The 19,802-nt window shown below is 40.0% G+C and overlaps 1 protein-coding gene across 4 annotated transcripts in view; it reads right to left on the bottom strand.

Moving 5' to 3' along the window:
* Nucleotides 1–19,802, bottom strand: part of arl13b (ADP-ribosylation factor-like 13b) — a 110,042-nt gene that overhangs the window by 10,986 nt on the left and 79,254 nt on the right. For 3 of the 4 annotated variants that reach the window (XM_043700787.1, XM_043700788.1, XM_043700790.1), the window contains 6 exons: nt 16,960–17,065; nt 14,356–14,558; nt 10,596–10,701; nt 7,856–8,066; nt 7,599–7,706; nt 4,772–4,840 (listed from right to left, as the gene is read on the bottom strand). In XM_043700787.1, the coding sequence (XP_043556722.1) occupies nt 4,772–4,840; nt 7,599–7,706; nt 7,856–8,066; nt 10,596–10,701; nt 14,356–14,558; nt 16,960–17,065 (803 nt within the window). The remainder of the gene's footprint in view (nt 1–4,771; nt 4,841–7,598; nt 7,707–7,855; nt 8,067–10,595; nt 10,702–14,355; nt 14,559–16,959; nt 17,066–19,802) is intronic. The other variant, XM_043700789.1, reaches the window with a different exon arrangement.

The raw sequence follows: 19,802 nt of genomic DNA, 5'->3' as shown, positions 1-19,802 counted from the left end.
AGGGTGAGTTGTTGGGGGGGGTGTGGACCTGACCAGGTAGTCACGGAGGGAACAGCCTTTGCGGAAAGCGGAAATGGGTAGGGAGGAAAATAAATCCTTGGTGGTGTGGTCCGTTTGGAGGTGACGGAAATGTCTTCGGATGATGTGTTTGATGCGAAGGTTGGTAGGGTGGAAGGTGAGCACCGGGAGGTTCTGTCCTTGTTACGGTTGGAGGGGTGGGGTTTGAGGGCGGAGGGGCAGGATGTGGATGAGATGCATTGGAGGGCATCTTTAACCACGTGGGAAGGGAAATTGCGGTCTCTAAAGAAGAAGGCCATCTGGTGTGTTCTGTGATGAAACTGGTCCTTCTGGGAGTAGATACAGCGGAGGCGGAGGAATTGGGAATATGGGATAGCATTTTTGCAGGAGGTATAGGGGAATAGGTGTAATCCAGGTAGCTGGGTGTCGGTGGGTTTGTAAAAAATGTTAGTGTCAAGTCGGTTGTCATTAATGGAGATGGAGAGGTGCAGGAAGGGGAGGGAGGTGTCAGAGATGATCCAGATGAATTTAAGGTCAGGGTGAAATGTGTTGGTGAAGTTGATGAATTGCTCAACCTCTTCCCGGGAGCACGAGGTGGCGCCGATGCAGTCATCAATGTAGCGGAGGAAGAGTTGGGGAGTGGTGCCGGTGTAACTACGGAAGATGGACAATTCTACATAGCCAACAAAGAGACAGGCATAGCTGGGGCCCATACGGGTGCCCATGGCTCCTCCTTTGGTCTGGAGGAAGTGGGAGGATTCGAAGGAGAAATTGTTAAGGGTGAGGACCAGTTCAGCCAAGTGAATGAGAATGTCAGTGGAAGGGTACTCTGGGGGACGTCGGGAGAGGAAGAAACGGAGAGCTTGGAGCCCTGGTCATGGCGGATGGAGGTGTAGAGGGATTGGATATCCATGGTGAAGATGAGGCGTTGGGGGCCGGGGAAACGGAAGTCTTGGAGGAGGTGGAGGGCGTGGGTGGTGTCTCGAACATATGTGGGGAGTTCCTGGACTAGGGGGGAATAGGACAGTGTCAAGGTAGGTGGAGATGAGTTCGGTGGGCAGGAGCATGCTGCCGACAATGGGTCGGCCAGGGTGGTCAGGCTTGTGGATCTTGGGAAGGAGGTAGAATCGGGTGGTGCGGGGTTCCCAGACTATGAGGTTGGAAGCTGTGGGTGGGAGATTTCCTGAGGTAATGAGGTTGTGTACGGTCTGGGAGATGACGGGATGGTGATAGGGGCTGGGGTCATAGTCGAGGGGGCAGTAGGAGAAGCTGTCTTCAAGTTGGCACCTGGCTTCAGTGGTGTAGAGGTCAGTACGCCAAACTACCACTGCACCTCCTTTATCTGCTGGTTTGATGGTGACGTCGGGATTGGAGCAGAGGGAGTGGAGGGCTGCGTGTTGTGAGGGTGAGAGGTTGGAGTGCGGGAGGGGGGGTAAACAGGTTGAGGCGGTTAATGTCTTGGTGGCAATTGGAAATGAAGAGATCAAGGGCGGGTAATAGGCCAGCACAGGGTATCCAGGTGGATGGAGTGTGTTGGAGGCGGGTAAAGGGGTCCTCGGAAGGTGGGCAGGAGCTTTTACCTTCGGAAAGTTAAAGTCAACCATGACAACAACCCTGTTACTTCTGCACCTTTCCAAAATCTGCCTCGCAATCTGCTCCTCTGTATCGCTGTTGCTCCTGGGGGGCCTGTAGAAAACTCCCAATAAAGTGACTGCTACTTTCCTGTTTTGGACTTCCACCCATACTGACTCTGTGGACAAACCCTCCTTGACGATCTCCCTTTCTGCAACTGTAATACTATCCTTGATTAGCAATGCCACTCCTCCACCACTTTTAACTCCTCCTATTCCTTTTGAAACATCTAACCATGGAACATCCAACAACCATTCCTGCCCCTGTGATATTCAAGTCTCCATAATGGCCACAATATTGTAGTTTCAAGTGCTGATCCATGCTCTGAGCTAGTCAGCCTTATTCCTGATACTTCTTGAATTAAAATAGACACATCAAACCAACACTCTGACTGCACCTTTACCCTATCAGGTGCCTATCCCTCCTCACAGACTCTGTGTGTGCTATATCTGGCTGTTTACTACCTGCTCCATCCTCAGATCCATAGCTCAGGTTCCCACTCCTCTGCCAATATAGCTTTAAACCCTCCTGAAGAGCTCTAACAAATCTCCTGCCCAGGATATTGGTGCCCCTCCAGATCAGGTGCAACCTGTCCTCCTTGTACAGGTCCCACCTTCCCCAGAAGGTATCCCAATGATCCACCGATCTGAAGCCCTCCTCCCACACCAGCTCTGCAGCCATGTGTTCAGCTGCACTTGCTCTCTGTTCCTAGCCTCACCAGCACATGGCACCGGTAACAATCCAGAGATTACTACTTTGCTTGTCCTGCCTTCTAGTTTCCAATCTAACTGCCTGTACTCTCTTTTCAGGTCCTCCTCCCTTTCCCTACCTAGGTCATTGGTACCGATGTGTAGGAGAAAGTGAGGTCTGCAGATGCTGGAGATCAAAGTTGAAACTTTATTGCTGGAACAGCACAGCAGGTCAGGCAGCATCCAGGGAACAGGAGATTCGACGTTTCGGGCACAGGCCCTTCATTCCTGAAGAAGGGCCTGTGCCCAAAACGTCGAATCTCCTGTTCCCTGGATGCTGCCTGACCTGCTGTGCTGTTCCAGCAATAAAGTTTCAACGTACCAATGTGTACCACAACTTCTGGCTGCTCTCCCTACTCTTTAAGAATCCTGTAGACTTGATCCAAGATATCCCTGACCCTGGCACCTGGGAGGCAACATACCATTAGCCAACAGAATCTCCTGTCTGTTCCTCTAACCATTGAATCTCCCATCACTATCACTCTCCTGTTCTCCCCCCTTCCCTTCTGAGCCACAGAGCCAGGATCAATGCCAGAAACTTGGCTTTCCCCTGGTAGGTCCCCACTGCCAGCACCCCCCCCCAACAATAGTATCCAAAACAGTATACTTTTTATTAAGGGGAACGACCACAGGGGGTCCCTGCACTGTCTGCCTATTACTCTTTCCCTCTCCTGACAGTCACCCACCTTTAAAATGTAACCTAGTGTGACTACCTCCCTATAACTCCTCTCTATCACGCCCCTCAGTGTCCTGAATAATCTCAAGTTCATCCACCTCGAGCTCCAGTTCCCTAACCCAGTCTGTGTGCACTTCTCGCAGGCAAAGTCAGCAGAGGCACCAGTGATGACGCTTACCTCCCACATCCTGCAAGAGGAGCATGCAACTGCCCTAGCCTCCATACACTCTGTTCTAAAATGCCAAGAGAGATTGAATAAATGAAAAGCCTTACCTTACCAACCCTCCGCACATGGTCATTTTTTTTTGTTAGAGGAGGATGACAAGTGGGAGACACTACACGTATAATATCTCGGATTTAGCCACAGCCCGAATATGTCACTTCACATACCCAGCAATCCCAGTGTCTGCATCTATTCCTGTTGAACCTGCACTCCGCCTATTCATGAGGTAAGCATTTAAGAGATAAATTTACCTTCCCAAGTCCTCACTCTCACTGCTCCTGCTGCAAATGGAGGCTGCTGATTCCACGAGATAAGTATGCAAGAGGAAAACTTGTGCAAGAATCTAGAACCAGAGGCCACAGAATCTCTACAGTGCAGATTCAATGAGCCAACTGACCTCTGAAGTGCATCCCTCCACTCCGCCATCCTATCCCCATAACTTTGCATTCACCAGAACTAACACACCTAGCCTACACAACCCTAGCCAACTATGGGGCAATTTATCACAGCGAATCCACCTTACTTGCAGATCTTGGACTCTGGGAAGAAACCAGAGCAACCAGAGGAAACTCTACAGACACACGGAGAATGTGACAGTCAACCAAGGTTGGAATCAAATCAGAGTCCCTGGCACTGTGAAGCAACAGTCTAGCTGCACAGCGATCATGCCGCCCCGTAGTTGGGCAACTCATAGCTGGGACTAACCCATAGTTGGATCGTAGTTGTCCATTTAAGACACAGATGAAGGTACATTTTTTCTCTGAGGGTTGACTGCCATCTTCAAAAGTGCAATGGATGCAGAATTTTAAAATATTTTTAAGGCAGGTAGATAAGGTTCTTGATTACTACAGGAAATGAAAACTTATCTGAGCTATTCAGGAATGTAGAATTGAGGTTAAAAGCAGATTAGCCACAACCTCATTGAATGGCAGAACAATCGCGAAGGGTAGAGTGCCTATTCTTGTTCCTTGTTCATAAAATGCAATTTGAAAACAGAGCTGGGGGCTTCGGCACAGACTAACAATTTCAAGGTCTAGACTCGAGATGCTCAAACTGCTCTAGTGTTGAGGGATTTATCAATAATATCATCATTCTCATTCTACTATAATAATATCAACATATGTAAGATTGTTATGATCAAACTTTGTTTTGTCCCTTTGTAACTGCTGTTAACATTAATACACCATACTTTGTTAGTTATATAGACTGCAATACATATCATACCCACTAAGAAGTAGAGAGCAACGGCAGGTCCAAATACATACACTTAGAATTTGTCATTCAATCTATAAAGGACAGGTATATGCTTATATAAAATATCAAAATCTCTAAAACAATCAGAAAAGAAAAACAAATTGCAATGATCATTTCAGGTCTTTATATTATATATGTTCATTGTTGGAGACTGATGTTGAACAAATGGGGTTCAAAATAAGCATGCTGAGCAACACTAAATGTTGAAAAAAAAATTACCATTATGTTGGGTTTCACCGAGAGGTTCAAGTTTTGGAAGTCTGTTAACTTTGGGAGTACCCCAGCCGACTAAAGGAAAATAGACAAAATCACTATTAAACACTGAAGTCTGGTATAAAAAGAGTCTTGCTACAATGTTGATGTTAAAGACCAACAAAGTGGGAGAAAAAAAGCTTTTAAAAAGGTAAAATATCCAGATGAGTTGAAATGATCTAAAAACAATTGCAGTCAACATAATGCTCCAGAAAATATGATATAAGGAGAATAGAAGAAAACATTAATTAGATGACATCAACATTTTTCTTTCCCTCAAATGTAACATTTGGCACCAGTAAAAGTATTCTTTAATTCCTTTGTTGTGCTGGAAACTGAGAATTTAATATTGGTTATTCCTACTATACAGATGTTAGAATGGCAGATGGGCTAGCTACATGAAACTTTATAATTGTTAATAATTAATTATGATGATTAGAATGGAACAGAATAGGTTTATGTGAGGTTGGTAAGGGCATCCAAAACCTAGTCCAATCCAAAACATAGTCCAAAAGTTACCAGACATCCAATAGAGTCATAGAGTCATAGAGATGTACAGCATGGAAACTAGATCTGCACATAGGGAATTAGTCTGCCTATTTTAATCCAGCACCAAAATCTAATTTTGCTATCTGATAGATATATCTAGGACATTCAGGAGGCAAAAGACAACAATGACCATCCACATAGTATTTTTAATTAAGGGAGTTACTTGAACTTGGAAGTTCCTGGATATTTTATCAATGAACAAGAAGTGATAAAGAACATTTGCACAGCTGACTTGAAACTTTCACTGAAGTGTATCTTGCACTCCAGGACACTAGAGCACTAGTTGAAATGCAACGTTCGGTTCGGATGAAATAGAGTTTAATAGCAATGCTGTAAAATAGTTTTAGAAACCTCAGACATGATATCTATATCTTGACAGAGATATCTATTTGAATGTGCTTTAGTTTCTCTAATTTATTTTCTTTGGCTCAGAGGGATCTGCACTCCAATTGGAAATCTTTGCACAATGTTTGTTCAACACAGCTATCATGAACATTGGTATAATCACTACTATGACGATCCTGGCATTAAACAGTTTCCATGAAAGAGAATTGATGCAACCAACTAAATATTTTAATAGACAGATAGAGACAAATGCACAGTAACATTAAAGAAAAGCTTTTTTGACAAACAGACAGTGTTCACTTGACTGATACTGCCATTTAGATACTTATATATGAGATGGGGTGACAGGGAATGGATTGGAGGAGTGCAAGGTTAGATTCTTAACTAGAATCTAACCCTTTCTCCCCCTAACTCAGTATCTGATCATCTACATTGTATAAATTTAAAGATTAACTCTGAAGATTAACTTCAGTTGTAAAGCCTATGCAGGTGGCACTAAAATATAGTTTCTTATTTATGACATAACATGTGCGACAAAATCAGATACACAGCTTGTATTTTAAGGGTGAATTTTACAACTGACAAGCTTCTTGCTTTGTTGACCAAGACTTACATGTTTTTATTGCAACAGAAATAGATTAGATGTAATTAATTTACTCACAGGGTTCAGCATACAAGGAAAACTAATTTCTGTTCCGTGTTCTTACTAAGATGCATCAAGTACTAACAGTAATAGGTGCCTAGAATGGAAGTTAAGTGAATTCCTAATTTGTATGGAAATTATATTTCATACTCTGCCGCTATTTTACAACAATGATACAATTTTTCCCAAAGTTTCTAACTAGAATTTTTACAGACCAATTAAAGTTTTTACGTAAAGTATATACTTTATGTGTTATGATGGAGGTCATGGAAGACAGAGTGGAGAGTGTGTTGCTGGAAAAACACAGCAGGTCAGGCAGGATCTGAGGAGCAGGAGAATTGACGTTTCAGGCCGGAGCCCTGACGAAAGCTTCTTGAACCGCTGTCATCCATCTGCTGTGGGTTGACCCATAATGCCATTCAGGAGAGAAATGCAGGATTTTGACCAAGAGACAGTGAACGAACACCAATATATTTCCAAGTCACAATGGTGACTAGTTTGATGGGGGAACTGAAGGTGGTGATGTTCCCGAATATCTGCTGCCCTTGTCCTTCTAGGGAGAAGTGGCCGTGAGTTTGGAAGGTTGCCATTAGATCGACTTCTTATTTCTGATTTTTTTATTGAATTTGGACAAATAAAATCAGTTGCCAACATATATTTGCATATGCACTTTTGAGAACAGATCATTAAACAGACATTAGAAGTAAATATCTTGATTGATTTTTTTCCCCTCCCTAGCCAGGGATATATAATGGCAATGTTAGCAACTGCCCTGCAACCTTACTGTTCTCAACAAACCTGGGATTTTCCTGCTTTTACTGTCCAACATAATGCATTTTCTATTGTATACAGCGCTAACCTAGATTATTGCTTCCTGGTTGAAACAAACAGTAAAACTGTATTTGTAAACTCTATTCTAAGAGGACGGGCAAAATTATTATAACCTGTGACCAAATTTGTTACTCTCTTCTTTTAAATTTTTTTTTCTAAATCTCAATTTTTCATTATTTATGACTCCTTCATTTCAAGAATAATTATTCTACTTTTCATAGAATTGCTACAGTCTGGAGTCAGGCCATTTGGCTCAACAAGTCCACATTGACCCTCCAAAGAGTAGCCCACCTATATTTATTCCCTATCCTATTACTCTACATTCACCCCGAACTAATGCACCTAACCTACAGATCCCTGACATCCTTTGTTTCTGAATATAACAGGTTCTCCTTCTTCGTGTATGCCAAAAGAAATCCTACTCACCAGGTGGTGGTGGTGGGCTTGAATTTTCAGAGTCATCATCTGTACTGAATGGTTCTACCTTATTCTTTCTCTTTATAGGAATCTTTTTAATTTTTCTCTTCGCAGACTCTGTTTAAAATATATAGCTTTCAATATACAATAATGTACAAACATCATCTCGTTGAGTGTAAAAAACAGGATGCATAGTTAATTTAACAGAATTCTTATATGGTATTGCTTGCTTCATATTCTTTAAGAAATTTCATTTGTATAATTACCAGAGTCTATCATTTTCTGGTTGCACTCAATTTCCTCTTGTTGCTCAGTTAACACACGGGCAACTGGTTTCACTCTCTCAAACATCTGATTGCCGTTGCCAGATTCCATTTGCATCTTAGATGATTTTGACTTTTCTGAAGAACTTATTAGAATCTCTCCACTAGGTTTTGATTTGTTTTTCTCTTTCAGTTTTCTGATTTTCTCTTCATTCTAATAAAGAAAAATATTATTTTCCAAAATGTTTCAAGCTTCCAGCTGTCTCCTTTGACATCACACCATGTGCCAGTTGAGGAGTTTATAAATTTGTCCCTGAAATACTCCAGCCTCTGCCATCCCTCTCGTTTTACCTAATCACCCTCTAATTAAGTACTGACCTTAAACATGCCATTTAGCAACTTTTTTGTGTCTCTTCTTGTGACACTACAGTGACCTTATTGTATTGTGCCACAAAATGTTGCCTAACCAGTTGAACAGAATTACCAGGAAGGTGCTACATTAAACTGAGTTACACATTCCTACCAACTTTGTTGACCTAATCTGTTGAGTAGAACTGTTCTTTATTTTCAATGTAGATTTTTCATTAAACATGCCACCTGGTTATTTTCTTCTTTTAAAATACTCTATTACACTAAGCTCAGAATTCTAGTTAACTACACATACCTACAGACTGCAGTACACTTCTAAAGACAGAAAGCCCTATGTTTAATACTGCTTTAAGTCAAATAATTCTGAAACATATTTCAATATATAAATGTCAGACAGTTCATAAATATTTTACATACATCTCTCCCAAAGCTCCTAACTCTTCAGGGAATTCTGTAATGCATATGAACAAACTAGATATTCATGGGCTGTTCATTCTAGGCACTCGGACTGAAAAGGAGAATCAATGTCAAATGGAAAACTATACATTATAATGCTGAAATTTATGAAAAGATGGATGCTATCTCGATTAATTTAAGAGCTTGTTTACTCGCCATAACTCAACTGATTTGTTTTATGTATAATATTCTATTACAAAATTTCTTAGTCTCAAGTGCCAGTCTATGAAAATGAAATAGTCTCAGTGCATTATATTCATGTAGAAAGAAACAACAGATGTTTTGACTTTTCAATCAATAATAATCCTGCTAATTTATATTAGTAATATCATAACCAATCAGCAACTATTCTAGTAAAATCTAGTAATTTATTTTTGTCGATAATTTTATACTCCATTTCAATTTTATATGTGTATATTTTTTAGCATTTTGTTTTAATACTAAGTCATGCCGAGCTAAGACAAGTACATATAACTCTAACATGTATATTTTTAAACTAGACTTTCCCTTCAAAAATAAACTTTCAGCTAGCTACCTAAACCCATCCAGCATTGTTTGAGTCAAGAACTGGGCATTAATATAGCCTTCACTAAGAACAAAGGTGATTAGATTTTGATATACGGCCTACACGAAAAGCTGCAAATTAAGGACTACTGTTGGATTTCTGGAAATCTATACACTTTATGCACATGTATTTTTATTCACTCACAGGATATAGGGGTCCATAGTGAGGTCAGTATTTATTACCAACCCAAATGCCTTTATGAAGATAGTGTTGAATTGCCAGCTCTGCACATACAGTGCTATTAAGGAGGGAGTGGATTCTTGAAACAGCAGCAAAGTAACCCTGACACATCTTCCAAATAAGGATGGTGTGTGGCTTGGAGAGAAATTTCCAGGTGACGGTGTTCTCATATCTGCAACTTTTGGCCTTTTAGGTGGTAGAGATTGCAGCTTTGCAAGGTGCTGTTGAATGAGCTTTAGTAAGTTACTGCAGTGCATCTTTAGATGGCATACAATGTTGCCAATGTGCTGTGCTGGTGGAAGGCGTTAATACTTGTGTTGGAGTATCATCCAAGTAGATTGCTTTGTGTTAAATGTCTCTAAGACTCACGAGTGTTGTTAAATCTGTGGTTATCTGGATAAGTGATGAATATTCCATCACACTCCTAACTTGTGCCTCATGGGTCGTGTTTGGTCATGTGGACTTGTTTTGAGGAGTGAGAGAGTGATATTCTCACCACAGAAATCCAAGCTTCTGATTTGCTTTTGTAATGTCAGTATTTATTTGGCTGCTCCACTTAAGTTTCTGATCAAGATGTTGAGGGTAAGGGATTCAGTGATAATAACAACATTGACTATCAAGGGTTAAAGTGATGGTTTGTTTCTTTTTTGTTGATGAGGAGCATTGTCTGGTATTTGTGTGATATGAATGTTACTTACTACATACCAGTCCATACCATCCTATTATTGTCTAGATTTTGCTGCTTGGAGGCACTGAACACCTATGGCATTGTAACTTTTACTGAACTCCATGCAATAATCAGTGAACATTCCTGAGGTAATGTTGGAGGGAAAGTAATTGATGAAACAGCAGAGAACAATTATTGATCTCCAATAACCACAACTATCCTCTTTTGTGTTGGGTATGATTTCCATCAGTGAAAACTTTCTTCCCACCAACTTCAGTTTTGCTAGGGTTCCTTGCTACCACATTTAGTCAAAAATTGTCTTAGTGTCAACTGCAATTACTCTCAACTCACTTCAATAGCAATGTATAAACCCAAAGATAGAAACATTGTTTAAAATGATTAAAATGTAATGTGATTAAATTTGAATCCTGGTTAAGGATTCAATCTTAAAATTCAACATTTAAACAAAAACAGATGTCTTTCTGGCAATGTGTTTTAATACCTACCACAGAAATGATCTTAGATATAGGTTGAAAAGGGTTTACTTTTGGGTCAGGTTCATCATCCTCATCCTGGTTTAGAGGGCTCCCCTCTTCCTTTTCTTTTTGTTCTCTACAAAGACATAAATGCTTTTTGAAAATTTAGTATTTCCCTGTGAATTGTCTTTAGTCTTTGTTCAATCTCACCTATCAAAAGAACTTCTCAAAATTAATTCTTCAGTGTGCACATCATTAACAATGCTGATATTTAGTGTCCATTTTTAGTTGCCTTGGATAGTTTTAAATAGGAGTGGCTTGCACTTCAAAGGATGATCAGAAGTTAATGATGATAGGTGTGGGGTTGGACTGACATACAAACTCAAGGACTGTAGATTTCCTTGTCAAAAGAACAACAATGAACCAATTGAGTACTTATGACATTCTAACGGGAGGCAATGGTCTAGTGGTATTATCACTGGATTGTTGGTTCAGCGTCAAGTAATGTTCCAGGGATCCGGGTTCAAGTCCTGCCACAGGAGATGGTGGAATCTGAACTCAATAAAAGTCTGGAACCAAGAGTTCAATGATGTCCATAAATCCACTGTAGATTGTCACGAAATAGTCATCTGTCCTTTACGGAAGGAAACTACTATCCTTACCCCTGGTCTGGCCTACATATGACTCTAGATCCACAACAATGGATCTTAACTGCCAGATGGGCATTAAGCACTGTCAGCAACACCCTCAATAATAAAAAAAGAACTTCATTATCACTTTTTTGAACAAATGATATAAGCTATTGAATTCTCAACCTGTCATAGTGGAACATGAGGCGAAAGTGGGTACTGCAGATACTGGAGGTTAGAGTCAAGACTACGGTGCTGGAAAAGCACAGCAGTCAGCCAGCATCTGAGGAGCAGAAAAATCAACATTTCGGGCAAAAGCCCTTCATCAGGACTTCATGGTGGAATATGAACACACATTCTTTGGATTTGTAGACTTCTGCTTTACAAACACAGTTACCTCGCCTTTTACTACAGTCAGCTTTCTGAGCATGGAAGTATTATGATAAGGAATTATGTCCAGTACAAATTTGAAAAGGGACTCACATATCCTTCCTTTTCCACTGAATATGCAAAAACATTAATCTGGAGAGCAAATGAGACTTAATGTATGCAGATGAGCTCTTGATAAGTAGCTCAATGCCAAGACTAATAAAGTAAATTGAAGGTGCATGTAAAGATATCTAAATACATCAATACAGCACTTGCATGTGAGCCAAGATAATGTGTTCATATCACAGGAGTGGTACTTGAATTCACAATCGCCTCAGAAAAAATTGTTACCACTGAGTTGAAATGCATTTAAAATAACATATAACCTGCTATACAAACAAGGAAGAACATTATAGCCCCTATCACTTAAATCGTCTGAACCACTTTTACAGTTATTCTAATCATTCAAAAATTATGTTATCCTTATTTTTAACATGATGCTTTTTGAGACAAGGTCACTGCTTTAATTGAAATTACTGAAGTAACTCAGCAGGAGAGAAAGCAGAGTTGGTATGACCATGATCCTTCTGTAGAACCAGGTCATGAGGCTCCAAATGTTAACTCTTTCTCGCCACAGATGTTATCTGCTGTGTTTCTCCAGCAATTTCTGTTTGTGTTTCAGATTTCCAGCATCCCAAGTTCATTATTTTATTTAAATCTCTTGCTATTATTAAAGTATACCATGTCATTATATAAAAAAAAACTGGAGAACTGTCTACAATATGAATTAATTAAAATCTTTCTGAAGGATTGAAAAAGGTCTCCCGCCACCGCACTGGGGGAAGAAGCCAGTGCTGTTGACATCATTGATTATTCATGGAATCAGAAGGCAGTTCCTACTTCACGAGCATGCGTGGTCCCATCGATGGTCAACACCTCTGCAAAGGTCATGCCACACATTCATTTGGCAGTCTAATTGCTGCCCAGCTCCAAACTCTGCTCCACTTGCTGCTCCTGTTGCCCTTCCAATCGGTACTTGGAAGTCCGTTCAGCTGGCTATATGTTGCCGTGCTCATGGATCTGATTGCCACCCCACTCAGCAATCCCATTATAACTTTGGAAAAGAATGGCCTAATTAGGGACAATCAGCATGGCTTTATGCAGGGCAGGACATGTCTTACTAACTTGATTGAATTTTTTGAGGAGGTGACAAACGTGATCGATGCAGGTGCAGCAGTGGATGTTGTCTACATGGATTTTAGTAAGGCTTTTGATAGGGTCCCTCATAGTAGGCTCATGAAGAAAATTAAGATGTATGGGATCCATAGTGACTTGGCTTGCCCATAAAGGCAGTGAGTAGTGGTAGAAGGGTAATTTTCTGGTTGGAGGTCTGTGATTAGTGGTGTTCCACAGGGATCCATATTGGGCCCTCTGCTATATGTGATACATTTTTAATAACTTAGATGAAAATATAGATGAGTGGGTTAGTAAGTTTGCAGATGATACAAAGATTAGTGGAGTTGTGGATAGTGTAGAAGGTTGTCAGAGGATACAGCGGGATATACATCAGTTGCAGATATGGGCAGAGACATGGAAGATGGAGTTTAATCCAGTTGTGAGGTGCTGCACTTTGGGAGGTCAAATGTTAAGGAAAAGTATACAGTTAATGGCAGGAACTGAACAGAATTGATGTGCAGAAGGATCTTGGAGTTCAAGTCCATAGCTTGCTGAAAGTGGCCATGTAAGTTGATAGGGTGGTAAAGAAGGCGGATGACAGGCTTGCCTTTATTGGTTGGGGAACTGAGTACAAGAGTCAGGATGTCATGTTGCAGCTTTATAAGACTTTGGTTAGGTCACACTTGGAGTATTGCATTCAATTCTGGTTGCCACATTACAGGAAAGATGTGGAGGGTTTGGAGAGAGTGCAGAAGACATTTACTAGAATGCTGCCTGGATTAGAGGGTATGAGCTCTCAGGAAAGGTTAGAAAAACTCAGGTTGTTTTCTCTGGAGCAACGGAGGCTGAGGGAAGACTTGTTTGAAGTCTATAAAATTATGAGATGCATAGTTGGGGTTGACAGTCAGAATCTTTTCCCAGGATTGAAATGTCTAATACTAGGGGGCAAGCATTTAAGGTGAGAGGGCAAGTTCAAAGGAGATGTGAGGGGCAAGTTTTTTTTTAAACAGAATGGTAGGAGTTTGGAATGCACTGCCAGAGGTGGTGGTGGAGGCAGATACAATAGGGGTGTTACAGGGACTTTTAGATAAACACATGAATATGCAAGGAACGGAGGGATTCGGACTAGGGGCAGGCAGAAGAGATTAGTTTAATTTGGTGTCGTATTTGGCACAACATTGTGGGCCGATGGGCCAGTTCCTGTGCTGTAGAGTTCTATGTTCTAACTTTATCTGCTACTCTCATCATCATCCCATTTAGTGAATGATAAACAGCAATGGCACAGCCTACTGAGAGAGAGTGAGGCATTCAGAGTTTGGAGGAGGATACATAAACTTTGGATGTGGGACTGTGTAATTATAGTAATCTCAGAATTTAATAAATTGATGGAACGACTTTGAAAATAAATCCTTTTAATTGTCTTTAATTCTTGATACAGGTAGTTAGCTGCAGTGCTACTATCTGTGATATCACAGACATTACAGCTGTATGGCCTGCAAGTGTGACTCTGCAGTTACACTAGCAGGCACTGCCTGAAAAAAATCAGGGTCTGTCATAATATTGAAAATAAATATTTTTAAATGAATTGAACAATTAACTGTTAAATGTGCTTTTACCTTTCCTCTCGTATTCGACGGACTCTTTCTGCCCGATCTTGTTTGTCTTTCTCTTCTTGTGCCTTCTGTTCCATTGTGTCTTTTTGCACCCTTTCTTGTAGATTATCATAATCTTTTGCTATGGTGTTCAAAAGCCAACCAAGGCCTTTCCTAATGGCTTTGTCCAATTTTTTTCCATACCCCAAAGTTGCAGAACATGGCTCCTATTGGTATAAATTGAACATTATGTTTAACAGGGAATGTTTATCAAACTTTAAAGAAAAGACGCGTGATGGGTCAATCCCTGGTTTATGTTTATTTGGTTGAAATTAGTACATGCTATAATGGAATTGTAGAAACTGTGTCCCCATGATATTTTGTGGGTGAAATTGCATGCCTCTGTTAATATCACCATAAAAATTAGATATGAGTAGCCATTATTATAGGTTATTTCACTTTTCTTAAAAAAAAAAGCACAGGCACAATGAGCTGGATGTTCATCTTCCATGCTTCAAGTTTCTCTGATTCTATGATTTCATTTTTAGTTAACATTAATAAAAGTCTTGAGAAGCAGGAGTTTAACAGTAGCAATGGGTTGAGTCAGGAAATAACTCTACTTTTAGAGGTTGGTAGTAATTGTGGGAGATCTGTTAACTTTGACTGCTGTAACTCCTCCAGATATGGAGTGCGATCTTGAGCATTGGTATCACTGGAATTTGAATCTTTTGGGGCAGTGTCAGAGTTCAGCCATGGAAGGAATAGAGAATCCCAGGAAAAAGGTAGAAATAGAAAAGATGCCAAAATCTGGAACATTGAGCAGAATTCTAGAATGACTTAGAACTTGGTTAAACATTCCTGTAATTAGTAACAATTGAGAAGGGGTAATGGGGAATGAAAGATGACTGCAGTGGTGCCTGCTTGATGGATGGGTCTTAGCTTTACAGCAGTGGAATTAGGTTGTTGCTGAATATCAAGGAATTGGAGATGGGGACAGTAATCGACAGAAAATGGACCTTAGGATTTGGGGCAGGAATATAAGATCTTGACAGACTGGAGCACAGAGAATTATGGGCTCAGGAAATCCAGACAGGATTTGAAAAAAGGATGGTACAGGTACAGGAAATCTCATGATTGTAAAGCATAATATTGTTTTGGTAGGATGTACTTACAGGAGTTGGGGGGTCATGTTGCGGCTGTACAGGACATTGGTTAGGCCACTTTTGGAATATGTGGGCAATTTTGGTCTCCTTCCTATCAGAAAGATGTTGTGAAGCTCGAAAGGGTTCAGAAAAGATTTACAAGGATGTTGCCAGGGTTGGAGGATTTGAGCTATAGGGAGAGGCTGAACAGGCTGGGGCTGTTTTCCCTGGAGTGTCAGAGGCTGAGGGGTGGCCTTATAGAAGTTTATAAAATCATGAGAGGTATGGATAGGATAAATAGACAAAGTTCTTTCCCTGGGGTGGGGGAGTCCAGAACTAGAGAGCATAGGTTTAGGGTGAGAGGGGAAAGATATCAAAGAGACCGAAGGGGGAACTTTTTCACTCAGAGGGTGATACACGTATGGAAGGAGTTGCCAGACGAAGTGGTGGAGACTAGTACAATTGCAACATTTAAAAGGCATCTGGATGGGTATATGAATTGGAAGGATTTGGAGGGATATGGGCGGGGTGCTGGCAGGTGGGACTAGATTGGGTTGGGATATCTGGTCGGCGTGGACGAGTTGGACCGAAGGGTCTGTTTCTATGCTGTACATCTCTATGACTCTATTTAATGGTTAAATCAAAGCAAAATTACATTAAGAGTTGGGATTAACTTCGAATGGGTTCAAAATTAAATGATCTGGTTAAAAGCTCAATTAACTTTAATATTATTACAATAAAATATGCAAACAAGCACAACATAACTAAAATGTTGTTTCAAAAGAACTAATTCAATAAGCATTTTAAAAATTGCTCATTGTGAAACAGATGTGCCATGGTAATGCTACATTGGTGAACAGTGTCATTACATTAGAAAGGGAATTAATGATAAGAACAATTACATGCTTATTTTACAAGATTGCTTAATTTAGAAACTAACAAATCAACAAATTTAAAACCGCATGACAGTTTGTTTTAGAAATTGGTTACTTCTGAAAATTGTCTGCAGATTCATGCCTGGAAATTGAAATGCTTGCAATTTACAATGCGATCATGGTACATTAAAATAAATGCTTTTATTCAAAACAAGTCATGAAGTTTAAAGTAAAAAAAAGTATTGGCACAATGTATTTTGGTACTAAGAATGTGGAGTGAACATTGACACTAACCAATAAGACTAAGTAAAGCAGCAGTGATACTTAAAGGGTTTTAATGGGAGGTCAATTTTCTACAGCTGGGACTCAAGTTTATAAAGGCGTAAAATACAAACAGGCAATGTTAAGCCTATATAAACCATTTATTAAACCATAGTAAAGATATTCTATCAAGTATGGGACACATTATTTTAGATAAAGATAAAACCATAGACAGGGCGCAGAAAAGATTCATTCAGAAATTATGAATGGGAAAGAAGTGAAACAAACTGAGCCTTTTTTTAATCACAGCAAAGACAATGATTATATGAAGGTGAAATTCAAGTACTTACAATTTGACATAAACATTTATTTTCATTGACCAGCTTTTCCAATGAAAGGTACTCTATAATATCAGCCTCCGCTAATGCTCCATCACAATCTTGTTTATTTGCCAATCTGAAATGAACAATTGATTATATTTCAGTTTAATTGATATGTTACAAAGTAACTGTGTGAATTGCATATTTGGTACTAGTAGGCTGAGAGTTTCCAGCTCATCAATTTTGAAAGATTTCAAAGTAAAATTTTAATGAAAGCATTGAAGGACAATTCAATGGATGAATACAATTATTGCGATATGTTGTTAATTTTTATCTATTTGCTTTATTTTTAAATCAGACATTCCAGTTAGTGGAAAAAATGGGGGATGAGAAACTTGTTTTGACGCATCAAGTGAGTTTATTAGGATAAAGTAACATAATTCTACTTGTTGATGCCAGGCTACCACACCAGTGTGACAGGAACCTGTTTACATAGAGCTTTTCCAATGTGAATTTCTGCAGTGGAATTCATAGTGGAGAAAAGTGATCTAAATTGTGAAAAATATGCAACAGTAGTATATAGCTATGTAGATAACAAACCTCCAGGAACCAGAAATAAATGGGTATATGGATGTAAAATTGCAGTACGTAATGGGACCAAATTTATTTATTTTGTCTACAGGTGAAGAACCAATTATTTATTTAATTAACTCTGTTCTGATTCATAAGCTCACCATTAGCAATTCTCCAGCACAATGTAAAGAAGTTAATCTTTCAATGAAATCTGAAAGTCACTGTTATAAAGTATTCTCAGTTACATTAAGGAACCATTTCAATTTCCAATTCAATTGACCCTGTATGTTTAATGTGCTAAACAGATAAGAATAAGCAGTTTTAAGCTGTGAGCTGAAATCAATGAAGACATTATCAGATCACTTGAATTGTGAATCTTATAAACAAGCAGAACACTGCCATATCATCAATTACTTTGGACAAATATCAAAAGGTGAAAATGTAACTAATTCATTGCATCACCTATTTTAGAATAGTTAACCAAAGTGATTCGAACTGTTCTTTGTAATCGCCTCTTCTTCACATCTCCTTTTAACACTTTGACACTGGCCATTTATACACTTCTTCCTCCTCACCTTTAATTGTCTGAATCAGACTCTGGAATTCTTTCTCAAAGATCCTCTTGACCTTCATAAACTATTAAGAATCTTTTTTTTTTACTTTTAGTCCTTCCTGAGGTACTTTATTTTCTCTTGAATGGTGAGAGTGTGCTTAGGATAACTGTTATATTAAAAGATGCCACTATATATAAATATAATTTTGTTGTGACTGATTAGAAACACTAGAATTGCACATCAGAAGAAGCAATGAAAAAGCTTGAAAATGAAGTTTGGCATGATCATACAGAAATAGAATGGATTGTTAAGAGCATATAATGATCTTGTCAGCTATTTGTCGAATATTCTGCAGTTCTAATTTCCAAGAAACAAGAGGCAGTGCAATGAAGTTACACAAGGTTAATGGATCATATACTGTTTGTCAAGAAGATTGGATTAGAACACAGAACATAGAACAATACAGCACAGAACAGGCCCTTCAGCCCATGATTTTGTGCCGAACATTTGTCCTAGCTTAAGCACCTATCCATGTACGTATCCAATTGCCACTTAAAGATTCTGACTCTGCCACTCCCACAGGCAATGCATTCCATGCCCCCACCACTCTCTGGGTAAAGAACCTACCCCTGACATCCCCTCTATACCTTCCACCCTTCACCTTAAATTTAGGTCCCCTTGTAACACTCTGTTGTACCCGGGGAAAAAGTCTCTGACTGTCTACTCTATCTATTCCCCTAATCATTTATAAACTTCTATCAAGTCACCCCTCATCCTCCGCCGTTCCAATGAGAAAAGGCCTAGCACTCTCAACCTATCCTCGTACGACCTATTCTCCATTCCAGGCAACATCCTGGTAAATCCCATCTGCACCCTCTCCAAAGCTTCCACATCTTTCCTAAAATGAGGCGACCAGAACTGCACACAGGACTCCAAATATGGCCTAACCAAGGTCCTGTTCAGCTGCAACATCACTTCACGTCTCTTGAATTCAATCCCTCTGCTAATGAACGCTAATACACCATAGGCCTTCTTACAAGCTCTATCCACCTGAGTGGCAACTTTCAAAGATCTATGAACATAGATCCCAAGATCCCTCTGTTCCTCCACCTCACTAAGAACCCTACCGTTAACCCTGTATTCTGCATTCTTATTTGTCCTTCCAAAATGGACAACCTCACACTTGGCAGGGTTGAACTCCATCTGCCACTCCTCAGCCCAGCTCTGCATCATATCTAAGTCCTTTTGCAGCCGACAACAGCCCTCCTTACTATCCACAACTCCAACGATCTTCGTATCGTCTGCAAATTTACTGACCCACCTTTCGACTCCCTCTTCCAAGTCATTAATAAAAATTACAAACAGCAGAGGACCCAGAACTGATCCCTGCAGAACTCCACTTGTAACTGGGCTCCAGGCTGAATATTTACCATCTACCACCACTCTCTGACTTCGACCGGTTAGCCAGTTCTCTATCCAACTGGCCAAACTTCCCACTATCCCATGCCTCCTGACTTTCCACATAAGCCTACCATGGGGAACCTTATCAAATGCCTTACTAAAATCCATGTATACTACATCCACTGCTCTACCCTCATCCACATGCTCGGTCACCTCCTCAAAGAATTCAATCAGACTTGTAAGGCAAAACCTACCCTTCACAAATCCGTGCTGGCTGTCCCTAATCAAGCAGCGTCTTTCCAGATACTCATAAATCCTATCACTCAGTACCCTTTCCATTACTTT

The sequence above is a fragment of the Chiloscyllium plagiosum genome, chromosome 12, assembly GCF_004010195.1.
Source record: "Chiloscyllium plagiosum isolate BGI_BamShark_2017 chromosome 12, ASM401019v2, whole genome shotgun sequence".
Taxonomy (NCBI): domain Eukaryota; kingdom Metazoa; phylum Chordata; class Chondrichthyes; order Orectolobiformes; family Hemiscylliidae; genus Chiloscyllium; species Chiloscyllium plagiosum.
Note: the sequence above shows the minus strand (reverse complement) of the source record. Positions and strands in the feature narration are given on the sequence as shown.